The 19,777-nt window shown below is 42.3% G+C and overlaps 1 protein-coding gene across 2 annotated transcripts in view; it reads left to right on the top strand.

The window, feature by feature from the left end:
• The first annotated feature begins 3,951 nt into the window (after positions 1–3,951).
• angpt1 (angiopoietin 1) overlaps positions 3,952–19,777 on the top strand; it is a 58,536-nt gene continuing 42,710 nt past the window's right edge. For both annotated transcript variants that reach the window (XR_008414359.1, XM_053862111.1), the window contains exon 1: positions 3,952–4,677. Coding sequence is in view for 1 of the 2 variants with exons in the window: in XM_053862111.1 (XP_053718086.1) it covers positions 4,291–4,677 (387 nt within the window). In the remaining variant the exon portion in view is untranslated. The remainder of the gene's footprint in view (positions 4,678–19,777) is intronic.

Raw genomic sequence — 19,777 nt, 5'->3', positions numbered from 1 at the left:
AACGATGGCTCCTATCCAAATGCTTGCCGATGCATTAGAATCTGTTACGGACCCAAAAGTTGTTTTGTTCAGCTTGTCTTCCGCGTTTATGGGCGCCGCTTTGATACATTACAGTCTATTTCTGTCATGGAAGGTGAAGCCATGTACGTCATGTATCTCCCAACATAGCCACTTGCAGATGAAATACCTTGACATTGTGAGCTGCCTTACATAAATAAAAGCTCCGTTACAGTGTATTAGAGTGTGGAGTATAGATCACGCATGATGTAAACTCATGTGAACAAATAATTTTCCAAATCATCTATGGAGACTAACATAAGGAGCCGTCAATAGAAAACATATGTACATAAAAAAGCACATGATTTATAATATATAAAAGTTTCTCGGCCTGACAAAACAGCTGCGCAGAATGAAAATAGGGACAATTTTCAAATGGACTTTTGCATCTCAGACGGACGTCTGAGTTGCATGCTTAAATTGAAGCACACGTCCCGTTGCACATCATGAAGAAAGATGCTGGTTGAGGTTATGGATAAGCCATGGGATGGCGCTCTTTCATTCCCAATATGTATCACTTGGTAGATATGGCGCCTAGGACGATGATGCCTGTCATTGGCAGTACCCATTTGGTGACACTGATGGTGTCCGGTAAGATAAAGAGGATCCAAGTGGAGGCGGCAGGTAGGAAGATATACGCCTCTGATTCTGAAGTCCACAGAATGCACGGCTGTTGTCAGACAGAAATACAAGCAACTACCTTCCAAGACAAACTGGACTGACAACAAGGCCTGGTAGGTCGGCCCTCTTTTATTGGAGCACTGAAGGACGGAGGCGGAGTCACGATAAAGACTTTTCAGAAGTTCAATACACTGCAGTTTCTAGAGGTAGGTCTTGTCTTGCCCCGTCTAATTTTATTTTTAACTCAGAAAACCTTGTTTAATAGCACTGACGTGAGCTCTGGCAGCCATTTTATGACAATAATTTTGTTTATTTAGAGTGGCAAATTTACATGTACTTGTTGTTAGTGCTGAACAGCAGGCTGTAGGTCAGGGACAAGAAATTGAACCAAACTGTGGACTTTCTGGGTCGAACCTGAAGATCCACCCAAAACAACGCAGAACAACATACGAACAGTAAGTCTGATCTTAAGCTCAGGGATCCCACTCCAAACCAGGTCGAGGTGTCCAGTGCTGGTGAAGCTCATGAAGCAAAGCAGTGTCCTCAAGATCTACCTGCTCTGGCGCTACACTCGGCAAGTCTTTGTCCGAGTACAAGTATTTGAATGGAACTATGATTTTTAAACCGAAGCACCACCGACTGAGGATGAAAAAGAGGCTTGGTAAAGTTTCATCAGCCTATCTCTAGTGTGTCTATACACTGTATGCTGGAAGCAGGATCAGATCACATCAAGACTCATGCAGGGAGACAAATGAATGCCGGAAAACCAGGCAGGACGTCCGCAAAATCATCTGATGGGGATTGAGGGAATGAGGCAGGTGGGTGGCGAATTCTCTCTCCCCACCATAAGAGCCACCACAACTCGAAGCCTGAAATAGGTTGCTACAACTGTTTTGTGGTTAAAGGAGTCTGATTTACACTTTCAGTTCAAGTCAACAAACCAGTGTGTCACTAAATTGAATCTTTTAATGACCACTATTAATTGGGGTATTAAGCGAACTAAGGCAACTTGATGCAATGCTGTTGGAGAACTTCAAACAGGCTTTAAATGTCAGAGATTAAAGCCATTAAAATTGAGGATTATAATTTAAAAGTACTTTCATTTTTCCAGAATTAGGATAGAGCCCTTTTTTTTTCTTTATACTAAAATTATTGAGAAAAAACATATTGTCGCTTTCTCATAAATTACGGCCAAAAGTACCTCCCCGTCCCCCTGGTCATGAAAGGAAAGGTACTTGTGGACTCTACAGAGCAGTAGCAGTAGTGGTAGCTCCATTTCCAGTGTCATACAAGTCATCACCTTTTGGAGAAGTATGGAACAAAAAAATTAAGTGGGTCAAAGAATACAGGAATAGAAACTGAAGATGCCGTTAATGTCACGCCAGGGGAGTGAAAGTGAGAAGCAGAGTAAGCCGTCCCCACCAACCCTTGGAAGTGAAATTGTTTACCTGACCCGGCTGAACTCGCTAATCCGTTAGTTTGACCACAGTGGAGATGGTGATTTCTGACTGCAACCTTAGATCAGACTGTGACCGATTGGATTACAAAGTGAATGAAAAGAAAGAGTATTATTAAAGAGTGTGACAAGCAAGACAATGCATCTCCACCGTTCCTGAACATGTCGTAGACCTGCAAATCTCTCCCTTTGAAAAGATTGATCTCGTTCAGATTATGAATATCACGATTGTCCTTTGTGTCCAGAGGAGACAGGCGATGTGGGTCTGATCGAAGGACACCAACTCAAGTCCGGCACAAGATATGTTTGCTCATGCTTTGTGTCTCATCCAGTCTGGGTTATTCAGGGGGTTTGTTATCTCGGGTCTCCTCCACGCATTGGTTCACACCAACCCCCCCGCCCCCACCCTCCCTGCGCTCCCACACACACGACTTTTGGAGGCCCCCGCTATCGTTAAGCACACACTCTATCAAACACACAAGCGCGTGCTTGATATTTCTCATGCACACAAACATAAACAGCTACAACTGCTCTGGATAAAAATGTTGAAATCTGGCCAGAGCTTCGTCTCCCAAAATAATGGAGTGACCATAACAAGACTTGACCCCTGACGATAGGGCAACTCAACGTTTTCTCTGTAGCTCTTCAGCTCTGGAGGATGAAACGGCTCCCGGAGTTCATTTGAATTGTAATAGTAACGACATGTGCCAACAGGTGTCTAAGTCACGGACAATCGAGGCTCCCGAGACACATACTAGGCAAACAAATTGGATCCCTTCCAACCAGCAAAATAGTTGCCACTGGTCATGAAAGCTTTCTGAACTGATGAGCACGTAATGTATGAGAACGGGATGCTCACATGCCGCTTGTTGAAGGGCACCAGGACTGGTCACCTGGTACTCAGACATCTGACATTATAAACCTTAGAGTTCTGACACCTTCCTATCAGGACCGCCACAGACTCATTCACCGCTGTTTTCCTTCCTTCAAGTCAATATGGTCAGTCATGATGAAAAAAAAAATGACAAAGGAAGTGATGAGAAAAAGTTACAGTAGCTATCTGTCTGAATAATCAAAAAAGTTATATAAAGCAAATAAAGTAAATATTACAGCAACCCCTGCACTGTAACAAATTCATAAAAATAAAAAAAATAAAAAAATATATACATACATACACATCGCTGTTAGATAAGTGTATTAGATGATTATTATTTATATGATCCATAATGTATGTTATGTTATTTCTGAAGCACCTACTAAACTGATGGTCCGACCTTCTGGGTCTCAGTGCCCTTGCTGTAGCTCACTGTCGCACGAAGGTTGGTGACCTCTGCCCTAAATAATATCAAGAGTGCACATTGCATTTGAAAAGTCATGGAGAAGTGCATTTTATTGATTTAATCATTTCACCGGACACATCACATGTCACTTGGAGGACGCTTTGATCCCAAGCATCTAACCAGGGACATAAATTTGTCACTCGCTTTGATTGCTAGGTTAGAAAGAATAATGTACACGTTTAACTCTGCATTTCTATGAAACCCACCTGCTATAAAGAGCAAACTAATGAAGTGTCAAACTGACTGTTTTCTGAGTCAACAAAGAGGTAAGAATGGCAGGTCACCCACATGAGCCTTCAGTCACACAGCTGTAAACTGATCCTCACAGTCTAAGCACATCCTCTGCGCTGGGGTCCCTTTCTGCCAAACACACACTCCAGACTCACTCACACACACTCTTGCATTCCACTGCACGCTCAACAACGGGGCAGGCACTGACTCTCTCGTTCCCTGCAGTGGTGAAGCCAGAGGAAGACCGGGAAGCAGAGAGCAGACCAGAGGAGGTCTGACGCAGATCCCACTCCGAGTTTCATCTGTAATAAAAGCAAGAGTTTACTATCCATGATTGATGATCACAACCAGGAGCAGGAGGTGTGCTGAGCTTTCCCACCAAGGAGGGACACTTGTGGAGTCTCTGGGAGTCCAAAATGAATCCACAGCTGAAGGCTACTTTTCCCTGCTGAAGAAGCAATGCAGAGATGGATGACATCTTTTCCAGAACAGTTGTGCTTCACACACTTTCCTGATCCCAGTCACAGGAATTAAACCTCCAGCTGAGACGATACAAAGACCCACAGTTGCCTACGACTGGCTGGTATGATGCTTTGCTACACTCTAGTGCAGCATTTGCTCTCTTTGACAGCACTTTTGGTGATAGTGAGCTGTGGCGGAGGAGAGCAGAGGCGGGGGACCGAGAGCGGTACCAGCAGCGCAGGTGGCAGCAGCACTGGCGGAGCAAGCGGTAGCAGCAATTACGGCAACAGACGTTTTCATAAAATCCAGCATGGTCAGTGCACTTACACCGTCATCCTCCCCGAGCGAGAGGAAGCGGGAGACGGCTGCAAGGAGTCCAAGGGAGGAAGCCAACAGTTCAACAGCAACTCTCTGCAGAGGGACGCACCTCCACCTGAGCCAGATGTGGCGAGTCAAAAGATTCAACAGCTGGAGCACATTATGGAGAATTACACACAGTGGCTTCAAAAGGTAAGGAGAGATCCAGACTATTTAAAGATGGAAGTCTAATCTCTAGTCTTCTATTTCCAAACTGAAAGATGTGTTTTCCATAACATCATGTTTATATAACTATCAAGCTGGGTTCCTTTGGCTTGTAATCCACCTGCGTCAGCAATATAATCTTTGAGAGGGTTGTCGTTTCCACTCATTGACTTAGTGAAGTCTGCAAGTTGCGATAATGATTTAAGAACATGAAAGAGGTTTCCCTTCTTTGGTTTGATACCTATGATGCTCTTTTTCAGCAAATTTCTAGACAGCAATATTGTAACAGAACTCACACACAGATGTTGGGTCTCACTTATATCGGACCTCAGACAGTCTCAAGAAATAAGCATCGCCTCTCATGTCATCATCCTTACTGCCGCAAAAAATACTTATCACCCTTCTCATATTCATTTATACTTAGCAGTTATTCAGTTAAAATCAAGTGAAATCCTGCATCAGCAGCTCCAAAGAAAAAGACAGTCAATACTACAAGATGTATATATAGCTCTGAAATGCATGATATCCTTCATAGGTTTATCAATTTATCCATCACCCAAATCATAAATTACATTTACAAAACAGAATCATTTCGTAGTTCCAATCTTATCTAATATCTGCATGGTTCGATTTGAAGTGATCTCATTTTATGAGTTATAGATTCTATATTTCAATATTTATTTTATAATTTACACATTTTTTTTAAATGTTTAATGCCACATATGAACCTTTTGAATTTAAATTCAACAGAAATAAAAAAAAAATGACTATTGTATTTTTTCCCTAAGTGATCTTCTATTTATGACCGAGAGCTTAAAACCTGTTTTATGTTTTTAATGAGAGCGAGCGCTCTCACAACTCTAAAGCCAGTCTAATGAAGTCCATTTTTGTCTACCTAATTGTCGATGTTCCAAAAAGAACCTTTGAATCTTATCTTCCAGCAGCGCTGCCTCAGATAAGCTTCATTCCTCGCAAAGTGGTCGTGCTGTCGTCTTATTTGTCGGCATGTTTGTGTTCCTGTGGGTGTGTGGTCTCTGCTTGTGCTAGAAAATCTTGTTCAAAAGGGACTCGCAGACGAAAGCTGCGAAACGTTTCCAAAAGTCAACGCATTGTTTGTCAGTGACAGCAGGAGGCGGAGCTCTGGGATCTCTTTTTTTTTTTTTTTTGGCTGTTGATCTGAAAACCTTTGTTTTCAATCGATCATGGAGGATCCATAATTCACAATGAGGGAGTAGACACTTCTGTTGTAGTAACAATGAAACATTGTTGGAGCACACTACGATCTGCGATCACTCTGTCTGGCGTCTTGACTGTCTATTTCTGCACTTTAAAAGTAAATTCCACAGATGTCCGTTTGAGTTGCAGCGAGTGTCGCTCACGCAGCAGAGGTAGAAATGTCCGTCACCCCTCCACTCTCCAGTGGTCTGTCTCTTTAATGGCAGGAAGTCCGAGTGAGTCCCTGGAGAGGCAGAGGAGGGAAATACGACATGAATGCTTCTTTTATTTATTCAAGTGAGAGCGAGGGAGCCAGAGCAAATCAAAACACTGTTGAAAATTAAAAATACATGTTATTTTTCTGATAAAAACTTTCACTTGTCGATGGGCAAAACATGTTTTGGGGAGCTCAAAGCTTTTGCGGCTGTTCTTTATGAGGCAGCATCAGCAGGGCAGATGACCTAAACAGAATCCGGGACTTTGTTAGTAATAAAACCTGAAAACTATTTAGGTAATTCAGTAAGTCCTCAGCTGAGAGCCTATCTGATATTTCCACTTTACGACATTTGTGTCATGAGCTCGGTGTTCGGATTTATGATGTTTTCGTTGTAAAGATGATCCTTGAGCATTAACTGGTTAGCAGGAATTTGTCCGCTGTGCACTGCTAAAATGAGGCACGCAATTCTTTCCACCACTTATCCAGGTCAAGTCGAGGGGGCAGCAATCTTGGCAAAAAGACCCAGACTTCACTCAGCCAGAAAACCTCTCCTAGTCTTCCGGGGGAGTACCAAGGTGTTCCAAGGCAAACCAAGAGATAGTCTTGTTCAGAGGTAACTCGCGAGGCACAATTAAGATAAAACACTCGGCGGTGGAAAACACACATACACACGAGGAAATAACTATATCAATGAGAACAAAAAGTAAAATCTACCAGAGATGGAAAGCGGAAGCAGAAACAAAGTGAGAAGAACGAGAATTGAGGAAGCGGCTGAAAAGGAAATCAAGCACGCATGGACTTCAGAATATTCAGAAACAGGAGAGGAGCGAGGGTCAAGAGAGTTTACCGTGAGGACGCAAAGCAACCATCCGGCAGTGCAGACTGGAACCCAGGTGAAGAAATCAGTGGAGTCTGATCTGCGGAATGGGACCAAAATAAAAGTAGAAACAAGAGAAATGGACATGACACCAAGCTCCTCACTCTCTCAGGGAGAGTCCAGTTATTCCACAAAGAAAAGTGATTTCAGTCTCTCCCCAAACGCTCGATGTTGTCGAGGGAATTCAAAAGCCCGAACCATCAACAGGGAAGCCATTTATCTTAATATATTTTATATATTTAAGCCTTTAAAAACACTCCCTCTGCACTTTATAACCTTCCCATCTCAATGATGGAAAGCATCTTGCATTGGTGATTAGGTTCCCGACCGGAGTCTTTGTAGACCACAGATTGTGGGGTTTGACTCAATTTCTTGCAATTACACTGCAGAGCTCTGTGACCACTACTGTGCTCTGTACAATACCGGACCGGACAAACTACCTCCATTCATTCTGTCACATCATCGGGATGTGGCCTCTGTGCTCATTGAGAAATACAGTCAGTTCAGACATGTTACTGGTCAAATATTCAAGAGTCATTATCATATAGGAGCAATCACAATGTCACAGGTTCTGAACTAAATCCTGATGTTTCTCCACCATTTTGCTGTGTGGCAATGTTTTTTCAATGTCCTGCAAAAGCGATCCATGTGTGGAGTAAAATCCACGGGTGAAATAACACCAGCTTTATCTTCGCTCAGTAGACCCCATCAGCCTGTGATAGTAAAAGTGATACAAAGAAAACAGAGTGGCACCGTCGCTTGACTGAAGGTTTGACTAATGAGACCGCTAAAATAACTTTCTCCTCAGAAGTGAAAATGGAAGCATGTGGAGACGTCTGCCATCGCCAACCTTATCTCACCTCACTTGCCGATTATCGCGAGCAGATTTGCGGAGGTTTTTCCAAAGAGTCTGTAAAAGCCCAGAATAGGATTATGAATGGGGTTTTTGCTGATTTCCCTTCCTACCTCGCGCAGAAATGTAGGTGTCAAATTGACATTACAGGGGAATTGACCAAAGCTTTCCTGGGCTAAAACACAGCAGTAATTCAAGTTAATTACCCGGCACCGGGGGGAACATCAGGATGCAGTTAACATTTTTCATTGGACAGAAGACAAAGTGTTCTGACTGCTCTATCTATCTTAATCACCACAGCTTTTTTACTGCTTGTCAAGGAGAAAGTGAGCCCTGATGTTGCCCCAGCCTGATGAAAGAGAGACAGAAGCAGGCAGACACCCTGCGTCACGCTGCTCCACTCGTGTGGGGGTAAACCGAGCAAGTGATGCAGCAAACAGCTGTCGGGAAGGCACTTAAATCTTCTCCTTCCTCGGCAGAAGTATATGGACCCTGATAGCATTCTTGACCAGTCAAAGGTGGCTTTTGTTTGTGCTAGGATTACTTCCCCAACCGGTCAGCAAGCCAAGGAACCGAAGACAAGTTGGCTCTGATCTCAGCGAGAACTGGAAACAGGAAGCAGACGACAACACACATAAAACAAAGAGCATTGTCAATAAACGCCTTTGGAACACAGACCACTTTTTAAAATATACAACTGAAATCAGACAGTCAAGAAAAGCAGAGCAGCAGAAGAATATATGTGGAAACTCTCATATGTATACTCATACATGAAAGAGATTAACAGTAAACAAGGAGCCTGAAAGTGTGATTATTATTTCAAAGCAGACAGTTTGTCAGAGCCAGACATGCGGTCACTGTTTACTTGGTTAGTCAGCAAAGTAGAGAGGACCTCCAGCTATACAGAATAGTCATATCCTTATTTAAGCCCTATTCTTGAATTCAAATTTGTAATTCAATGAATGCATCTTCCTGTCCTGCAATGGAGATTGAGACATCCCGGTGAGTGACCTCTGGTCCCATCACGAATTGCACAGAAGAGACACAACATAAGTTTCGAGTTGGTTCTAAAAAAGCCAGAGACAACAAACGCTGTAGAACCCTGGTGTTTAAGCAGTGTAAGTAAAAGAAAGACAAGAACAAACATCCAAACCCAACACATCCTCACTCCATTTGCGTCCTATACTGACAAAAAAATGGCAGCCTTCAGCGTTGCATGTTGCGCATTGGCAGCGTGAAGTGAAAAAAAGAAAGGCCATGGAATGGCACGCCATTCATTCTAGGTTTAGCAATGGAGGTTGGGGTTAAGGTAAGCTATGGGATGGCGCTCCATTCATTATACGTTTACTTGCATTTTAGAAACACTCCTCTTCCACCATGCATGATGCGGCCCCACACAACACATTGACAGACCATACATGAAGGCCGCCTTTTTCATCAGTATAGGACGCAAAAGTCCACTTTCCCATCATCAATATATTACGCCATCGGAGTGAAGATGGGTCGACCAAACTACCTCAGTGGAAATAGAAGATCCAAATGGAGCGCTGCACCATAAGGACTGGAGGGTTACGTTCTGGTGTCTGACTGTGGCATAACCCCTGTTAACCTGAGGACTCGGCACTCACCGCTATCTACAGACACAAAAAGACAGCGAGACAGAGAGTTGGTCATGACAAAACATTTCAGTGGAGGGGATCTAGAATTTAAAGCACTTTACATTAATACAGTAATTCATTTGGAGCCCACGATTTAAATTAAATGACAAGACACACTGAATATGCGCCCCATATGTGTGTGACATAGATTTAAACCCTAGTTACTTTGCTCCTACGAAATGTTGAGGAAGCCTTGAGAAATGAAAGCACAGACAGAGGCGTCAATCCGAACATCCATGCTAGAGATTGGCAATACTCCCGTGAGCTCCTAGTCTCATGACTTGATGCTGTTGTCATGGTTGGTGCATGTCCCTGTCATTCGAAAGGAGGCCGGTTATTTTTAAAAAATTAATGCATTTTACCATGAGCCAGTTCAAAATATCAAACTAAATAACAAGGTCAATTTTTTAGCATCCAGTGACAAATCTAAAAAAGTTCCTAATAAAACCTATCAATCTATCTCAATATCAGATCAGCTGACGATATTAAGAGCCCGAATCCTGCCATCAATACATTGGCAACTGAATCCAAAGATCACTGTTGCTTCCTTTTCATTATATTTTAGTTGATCAATCATAAAAATAAAAAAAATGCGCCAATAGCAATAATGACTCAGCTCTGACCTCCGTCATCACGTCAGGGAAGATGGGATATACCACATTTCATTATTCAGAATATGAATTTATATTTCCATAAATTCCATAAAAACAAAAAAAAGCAATATTTACATCTTCACCTGGAGCCAAGGAATGCCAGCTGCCATACCTGGCCACACCCAGTTGACCGTCCTAGATCATCGAAAAGACATGTCAGCAGAGAGATGCAGATTTTAACCCAATTTAACGGCGCAATGCATTAGCCTCTGTTTGTTAATTTGTTTTATCCACCTATTTTAAAGTGAGTATGGTCATGTGATGAGAGGAACAAATACATTTGTGTTGAAACAGCATGAGTAAAATAGGAGATTTTGATATGTGAGTCATAAGACAGCCAAGGATAACGCAGATTCCCAGTCCTCTGAAAGTTCATGTTCACTTCCAAGGAGACCCAGGAGATATTTCTCCACACATGCCAGGAAATATCGAAAGATTCTAGAAACTATGATTGCATAACTTGTTCGGAAAAGAACAAGGAGGACTTTTATATTCACATGGGGATTGTGATTGATTTTTTTTTGTTGCCAGGACTATCGTAAATTCGAATTTCTTTGTGCACCAATGTCCTGCTCTCTGGTCCGTTCACGTACCCACCATGAGAATGAAAGAGAAAGTGGCTGTTTGCTTCTGGTTTTTGAAAAGAACCGCCTGCTGCACACTGAGCTGTTGAACAACACAGAGAGTGGGACTGTCTGCTGTGTCTTATCCCTGTGAAATTCCCTTCATTCTGCTTCATGGCCAACATGGCTGCTTTGCGTAAACAGAGGTTTATGAGGATCTGGAGACATGCGGGCAGCGGCTTGTTTCCCTTTCTTGGTGAGAGTTCATATGAGAACGAATGAATATGTTGCTCTAGCTTAATGCTAGCAGAGGGCCACACAGCATGGATTCACTCAGAAACCTCTTATTTCAGGGGTTACTTCCTCCATGAGAGTTTATTTTCTTGAATACCGTGGGCCAAAACTAACATTCTGATGATGCATCTACACAAGGAAATGCTCAGAGGAATGAGGGAACCTCCCTCTTGACCCTGCGCGTTTGGAAAAGGAAAAATTGGAAACTGCAGAATGACAATACATCTTTGGTGTGTGGATGTTTTTTCACTCACCACGATCCATCTTTTGAGGATGTCTCACTTATGTAGGTAAATAAAACCAAACACAATGACATCAATGTTGAGGGACTACCCAGAAAAAAAAACCATTAAAAATACATTTGATGCGTTCATCTTGGTTTCACTGCTCATTTATACCAACATGTGTAAAAGCATGGTTTTTATGTTCAGTACCACTTCTATATATGGAGGAGGTCTTTTCATATTGCTAAATTCCACACCAATTTGATGTTTATAAAGTTCGGCCACCAACTTTTTTTTGCTGAAAGTGGCCCAAAAGTCCATCTTTGGTTTCCATCCGAAAAACTTGAAACACTACAGAGGCTGCTGCCTTTATAGCCAGAGTGCAGTTGTCTGTATATGACAAACATGTCTCCAGTAGGTATGAATTTTCAATACACTATATTATATATATTAGATATGCAAACCTGTTATTACAAGAGGGAGTGCACAGCACTTACTACAGGCTGCAAAGTGTTTGTTGGCAAAAGTGCCAGTCACATCGCAATAATGGATCTTAATAAAGAACATTATCTTTCTTCTTGCCCCCTTCGAGCCATTACCTGCGGAGCTCAGCTCCTCTGGTGCATCTGTGGCAGATGTTATTGTTTCAATTGCACCACTGTAGTGTCGTCTGAGCACAGAGCTAGAGACGGAGTGACAACAATGATAAAGTGCATTCAAAGACTGTCAACGCACGCACATGTCACTGAGATCTATATGGATCATGCGGTCTTCATCAAGTCTGTACGTGATCCATGTTATAATGCAGGTTTTATGTAAGGTCTTACAGTATTTGGATGGAGGAATAAAGCAGCACACATGAGCGCAAGAAACAGTTACCTGTATGTTACTTCAGTGCTATGATTCGCTTCGTCGTTCTTATGTTGTCCGCCTTTTACTGAATTACTGAATGCACTTAAGTGTAGAAAACCTGCAAATCGACGTTAAAATGCATGCTAAAGAAATACTTTCAAAAATCCCTCACTATCAATCATGAAGGGGGTTAAGACTGACCCCAAAACCTCATTTTGCATTTCTTTGAGTTTTATATTGCCCATTGTAGAAATGTCAGTGCTAAAATAAATGTTTTCATCACTTTGTAACTGATTTATGATTTGAAGTGAGGATGCTAATTTACCCAATTGCAGTGCCTTGATTTTAGTCAGCTATGCAGAGGCCATGGAATGGTAATAATAATGTCCATTATAGTTCAGTTGTCGGTCAAGAATTACGATGCATCTCTACATTTTTTCACTCTTTAGAAAAGACTTGCTAGCTTTGTGGTATTTTGTCTCTATTTTTCTACATTTAAAATTAGTTTGCACCACTTGTACCAACCTTCCAGGAAACAGAAGTTTGTTTGTTTGTTTGTTTTTTGTCCGCCCACCATGTGTGGTGAGAAATTGTTGCAGTAGCCGCACCATTCTAACCAAATGAGAAATACGATCATATTCGAGGTTTCGCTGCTCATTTGGTGAGTCTGTCAACTTTGCCATATTGCTGCTTCGCACCTCCATCAGTCATTGAGTTGAAGCTCTCTCCAGAGAGTACTTGACTGTAGATTTATTTGGTTTTAATTACAGGCTAGCACATTTGGCAAATGCTTGCTGGATTTATGATGGACCTCCTGAAAACATTTCAATGAGCTTGTAGCTTGGCATGAGTTGATGCATCTGTGAAACGATTTCCTCTACGTGGTCTGCACTTTCAGCCTCCCTGGAGAACTCTGCAACAATGTTGGTGTACTATACACATAACTCAGCTGTATGATATTTCGAAATGTCATCCTTCATATAGTCTTCATAGGAGTGCTGTGCAGATAATTGACTATATGAAATGGCTTAAAAATCTCTCCGGTGACATGAGGCGGGATGCATTTTATCCCGGCATTTACAGTGCTCAGCTGCATCTTCGCGAAAACAATGTCAGCGTTGAATGCTAAAGAAACAGCTGAACGTTGGAAAAACGTTGTTCAAAGCTTTGTTCATCTTAACTCTGAGGAGTTCAGGTCATGAAAAGAAGAAGCTGTGGGTTTCTTCTTTCGGGTGCGTGGACTCACACTTGGAAGTTTTTGGAGTGAGACACTCTGTCACACTTGAGAGGCTCCACATGAAACAGCTGCTCATTGAAAGAAGCCAGTTGAGGTGGCTGAAGCATTTTAATAGCTTGTATCTGCACATGATCAGTGTTGGACTGATGGCAGTTCTCAGTTAGTTTAACAACAACTTAAGTGAAAGGAGGTCCCGAGTCTCAATTGCATTGTGGCTCACTATTTGAGTAGCTGATTGGATAAGTAGAAATGGTGAGAAAAATGGCATGAAATCCCCCGGCGGTATTCCACAGTTGCAAGACAACCTTGCTCCCATGGCGTAATATATAGGCGTTGGGGAAGGGGGATTTTTGCATCCTGTGCTGAAGGCAGACATGCGCATTGCATGTTGACGCATTTGGTTTTCAATTGAAGCCCGTTCGGCTTTACCCGGCATATCCTGACCCCGTGGGCAGCGCATCACGCTTAAAAAAAAAAGAGGTTGGGGTCAGGTAATTCATGGGATGGCACGCCTTTCATTGTACCCTGAACATGTCCATTGCTCTTTAAATGCCCTCTAACGGTTGTGCGTCTCAGTCATGAGTGACATGAGTCACAGTGTCAACATGCAACACTGAAGGCTGCCTTCGCTGTCAGTATACTGTAGGATGCATGCCCACCTTCCTAATGTATTGCACTATGATAGTAAGGATGGGTTGACTGATAGCCCTTTATATAAATCTCAAGTGAAAGAATAACAAACTTCCTTGCTCTCCTTGTATTCCTGCTGACTTTCAGAAGGAGCCAATATGTCGGACAATAAAGCAAAAAAAAACATTTAAGGACACTGCGTAGGGCTGCAACACCAAGATCACCAATCGTAAATTCTCCCCTTCATATCTCAAGAGCATACACACCAAAATATAAGGTTGAACATTACGTTGTTGGTTGTTTTAACAACAAATCTCGAATGCTGCAAGAGCTGTATCAACTGAATATTATTTTTGGGTAGGCATTCAAAGAGTCTTTGTATGGCAAGTTTGATGGTTACAGTTGCCAGTTTAAGAGTCTGTGTTGGCTGACTGATCTCAAGCCAAGTGTGAGATATGAATATCTTTGATGGATGTCTTCAGCGATTTCAAAGTTTGAGAAGTGGCGCTCTTATCGGGTCTTGATTGTGCTCGCAGTTCACTCCAAACACTGCCTTTGCTTTAGAAAGGCTCCAGATGAACAGACAGGTGAAGTAACTCAACCTGCTGCGTATTTTCCCTCAAGCTGATGTAAGGTCAGAATTTACTATTTTATTTCAGGGAATTATCCTCAATGTGAGTTCCCTACACCTTTTGTACAGCAACTTCAAATCTAAGAAAAGATAGTGTTGTGAAAATATCCTTCTCATACACTGCTGACTCTGGAAAGAAAGTAGGACATGAAACATTGGTGCTAAAAAATACCAGTTTGTTTTTATCTCAGCACTTTCTTGCTTTGATGCTTACATTACACAAAGTGACATCTGTTGTGCTGGATTTTGTGTCTTACCTTTGGTTAGCTATGTGTTAGCTATGTCGTGAGGAAATAGGCTACTGATCTAAGAAACCAGCTTAGCTGTTTCCAGATGCTAATGCCAGCAACTGCTACTGGCACAGCAGAAAGCAGCCGAAACACTGCTAGTTATTTTCCCTCTGTGCACTCAGCAGGATCTACTGCAGGGGTCACCGGCTTTTTAGCAACCACGAGCTACTAACCATGTTGGTTACCCCTGATCTATGGCCTGTTTCGGATATGGGAAAATCACAGGTTTTGCCACTGGAAAAGACATGGGGGCCACGGAACGCATCCACTTCACAAATACTCTTAAACAGTATCTGCAGTGTGTGACAACATTAAAGTGTTGAAGATTGTTCTCAAGGTTATAACTAGAATGCCCTGAGTAGCTTTGTGGCACGTGTGAGAGATGAAAACAAGAACAGATAATGCATAATAAAGATAAAAATAATTAGCTTAAAGAGAGTTGAAATGTATCTGACTACGTGCTGGTCGTCACTGATGCAGGAGTTTTTGTTACATCAGAATTCAGGACATAAATTGTTGTAATGGTTGGTGATATCGAATTGTATTGAATCATACGCAGGATAAACATAATTAAATTGAACCATGAGACCAATGAAGATATACTGCCCTACTGGAAACTGTACAGCATCTGTGACAGAACCACTTCACCTGAACATGATTTGCCGCCCAGTTTTCTTGAAAGGAAGTTTAAATGACGACTCAACTATTTGGCAAATAAGAAAAATGTTTCCTGGCATCAGGAACCCAGGACTAATTATATTGTGACACATGAATGAAAATTAAAAATCTTGTTTTGGTTGAATAGGCGTTGTGAGAGTCATACATGCTGCTTTCAGTCGGACTGTATGTAGGTGAGCCATGTGGACAGAGTCTTGCTCTTCTTCCTGATGAAGTACAGGGATCATCACACTGAAAGCAGATGTAATTCTATGATAAAGAGTTTGGCACAAGTTGCATGGACTCCAGATGCTGCAGAAAGGAATTGAAGTTGCCTCTTGTTTGCAGTGTAGACATACTGCACACGCTGCCCTTTGACTGCACAAGAAGCTGCCGTGAAGTTGTAGTCCAAGTCCACACAAAAAGTCACCTTTTTGTCAGCAATAATTTTCCTTTTCCTTCTGAAAAAAAGTCTGCCTAGGTGTCTATTGACATTGCCACAGGAGGGAAAACAACGTAGTAAAGATGCCAGGCCTGTATTTGCCATTGTAATGATCTTGCAACAAATACTAAAGTACGAGCTTGAGCGCTTGTACACAAGAGAACACTGCACAAACATGAAAATGGAGACGCTAGTTTCTCCCCACAAGGGAGTGATTTGTGTATGTTTCAATTCAGTGTTTACCACAAATATTAATCTTGCTTTTATAAGATGAAACGTCTGCCTCTGTCTCTGTGTTGTTGGGAGCTGATTTGTATTCATTTCAACAGCTCTGGCTGCATGGCCACCACTCTGTAGTCCATCGTTATCATTGATGTAAAGTGCTGACTTTTATTGTGAAAGAGAGGAGGGGTTCTGGCATTGTCTTCATGGAAGTGTTTTCAAATCTGTCCAGTACTTAGTCGCAGGAAAATGAGCAACGCTGAAATGCCAGTGGAGCGGCTCAACGCCGTGCTCTTCCAAGGTCCACTGGAGTTTGCTCGACCAGTTTTGTGGACTTTTGTGGAGAATGTTTTCGAGCATGTTCCTCAGGTTATCTGTAGGAGGCGCTCTCAGAGTACTGGGAAGCAAACTAGTAGATGAGTTAACTGTCAGAATCTGGTTCGTATATCCAGAAAAAGGTGTCTAATTTGGGCGTAGAATGCTTCGCTGGAGGTCTCTGGAGAAAACTGCAGCTGCTGCCTCTGTGAGCTGAGCTCAGATAAGTGGCAGATAAGTGGTTTTGTGATGAACAGGTTGCATATTTATATATTTATGCTGTTCAAGATTGTTGTTCAAGATTCATTGTATTTTGTCCTTTGCCACAAAATCTTAGGAAAGGTGGTAAAAGTTTGTTATGGTTTGAGTAAGAAAAATAAGGCCGTGTTTTATAAATACTGAAAACCACTGTTCCATTCTGCTGACCACGCAGTGCTGTGTCACAGCTCTGGCAGCTCCAAGACAGGAATCTGCTCACAAATCTGTCAATTGCTGAAAAAGTGAGTTTGGCCTGAGTTTACAACCAAATTACAAATCTTGCTGTTTATTTAAACTGACATGTTTGCAGTCAGCCAAAGACACACGGGGCTAATGCCGACAGGTTCGGCATGTGTGTGCTCACCCGGGCCAGTGTCACCCTGCCTGTCAAGTTCAGACAGTATCTATCTGTGTGTTTGACTTACAGAAATGCATGTGCGTCCACAAAAATCATCAGTCAAAAAGTGATGGCCTGAGAGGGGTCAAACAGGATCCACTTTCACGGATGTGCAACAGACACAACGTGCAAGACGGACATGAAAGTGACTGTCATTATTCGTCAGTGCCTGTCAAACAACCATGCCATTATCTGACTTAACTGAAGCCACAATTCCTTGGGAAAACATGAAAGATCAATGAGAACAACAGAACAAGTCAAAACAGACTTTCTCAGATCCAAAGATTCCCATATTTTTTTGAGCATCTGAAAGTAACAACTGGTTTTAATTGGTAATATTTCCCTGTACACAAATGCTGTTTGGATGTTTCTAAGACTTGCATCAAAAGTGTCTGGCCAAGTGCACCATGAAGGAAGGAGACACATGACGTTGTGTCAAGGAGACACAAGGTTAGGTTTTGTGTAGCTATGAACTAGATTAAACACACCACTTCAACAGCCACAAGCAATTTTATTTTGTGGCCACGGCAGATGCTACATGACACTGGCCTCTAATCCAAGGCATCTGTGTATCGCTCCATGCTGGGGCTTCGCGCATAGGCTCATGCACTACACAGTAGTCAAAGTGGCTCCCTGCTAACCAGCTACCAGAAAGTTCTTCAGCAACATCCTTTTATACTTTAAAATGATTTTGACATTTATATGTCTTCGATTACATATGACTCGGATAAGAAAGAGCTGAGCCAAGATTCGAGCTCTTATTCTTGCCCTCAACTTTGGCAAAATGTTTTGTGGAGTTGCGACAAGTAGAAGGCCGTGGATACAAGCAACCACTGAGAATTTGGTCCGGAGGGTATCTGGACTCTTCAGCTGCTCATATGAATTGAGAGTTGCCAGTTGAGGTGGCTTGGTTACCAAGTCAAGTTTCCTGTTGTGGTGCTCCAGTATTTGCATTTGGATGGAGACATGAAGCTATTATGCCTCAATTGTTCACCTTGGCGAACCCTCGGAAGGGCCAAAAAAGCTTTTATTCAAACATGGATCTACTTGTAACATCTTCTACTACTAAATCAATATTTGGTAATGACATAATTTTCTTGATCTGAGCAGACCAATCATCTAGAGAAGAACGTAGCATCATAAATGTTGCATAGTGTTGAGGTCATGCATCAGATGTACGACCTTCAACCACTTCCCTGCGTGTTATATTAGCATTCGCCAACAAGCTTGTCGTCCCAACATTGATGCATATCACCACCAAATATGTTTCAGATTAAGGTGCAGCTCCTTTTTTTTAACAGTATTTTGGGCGTGTCAAATCCTCCTCCAAAACTGTTTTTATTCCATAAAATCAAGAGATGTCAAACTTCATTGTGCGCCCCATTTATTTAACCTCAGCTGACGCCAGCTTTTAAAACTAAGGAGGCTTAGTTTTTGTTTTTTTTAATGCTTTTAACAACCATTGTTTTATATCAGACATAGAGGTTGCTAGGATGCACGTTCCTCTAACTCCAGACACAGGGCATTGGTTCTTTTATTAGCAATATCCTGTTCTCTTGCACCCCGAGAGCATGTTTTTTATAATGTATATGCCAATCAAGTTTCAGATATTTTTGATAACACAAGAAATAGAGAGAACCTGGCCTTTTGGGTCAGAGTCTGTGGAATCTCAGTGAGTCAGGATGTTTTCTTAAATGTAATGATCCCTCTTCAAGAGCGCTGATTTTTATCTTTGATCTGTTCAAACAATCACTGTATGCTCCTTCGTCTGAGTAGTTTGAAGCTGACCAGAAACCTGCAGTCAGCGCCAATTTTCAGAGATATGTAGTTCGATCTTAAACATCATGCTGGCTAAAACAATGGAAAACCCTGCTGGTCCACAGTTTTGTCTTTAAGGCCTTCAGAACTCTATCTGGAAACGGCTGGAATCATTTGCGCTGCTATCTTTCAGAAAGAGACCTACAGGAATGTCTTACTCAAAACAGCACGGTCTACTCATGTGGTACTGTGCAGCACACGTCAGTCAAAGATAAAGGAGTGAAGCAAGGCAGAGTTTTAAGCTGTATTTTCTCCCCTCGTTGGTTGGACTGAAAACAGGTCAAGCACCACACGACACCTTGCCTCTTTTATTGTTTAGACTGAGCTTAGTGGCAGCGTCACCCAGGGAAACTCGAGCCGCCGTGGACGAAACACACACTCACTGCCTGTGAGTGCCACGCTCCATGTTTATCGCACAGTTGATATATGGCCCGGGGTGTGCACCCACGAGCAAAATCAACAATGATGGAACCCAAAAATGACTCATTAGAAATATAATCTGTGTTGCAGGATAACACTGGCCCATTTGTGTTGATCAAAGCCTCTCAGAAGAGTGCAGTGGGAGACGGTAACACCGGGAGATAGAGAGCGTTGGAAAAAATGTGTGGTGTTAACAGTGCTGAGTCCTCTGTGGTGATTGTAACCCTGGACAACAGCAGGGGCGGTTTATAAATCCTGGAGTCCTCGCCTAATGGGACGTAAGGATGAAAGATAAACACAAATTTGACATTGAAGGAAACAGCCCATGTCATTAGAGGTACATTCATTTCGATTAAAAGAGACAC

Source organism: Synchiropus splendidus, chromosome 4 (assembly GCF_027744825.2).
Source record: "Synchiropus splendidus isolate RoL2022-P1 chromosome 4, RoL_Sspl_1.0, whole genome shotgun sequence".
Taxonomy (NCBI): domain Eukaryota; kingdom Metazoa; phylum Chordata; class Actinopteri; order Syngnathiformes; family Callionymidae; genus Synchiropus; species Synchiropus splendidus.
Note: the sequence above shows the minus strand (reverse complement) of the source record. Positions and strands in the feature narration are given on the sequence as shown.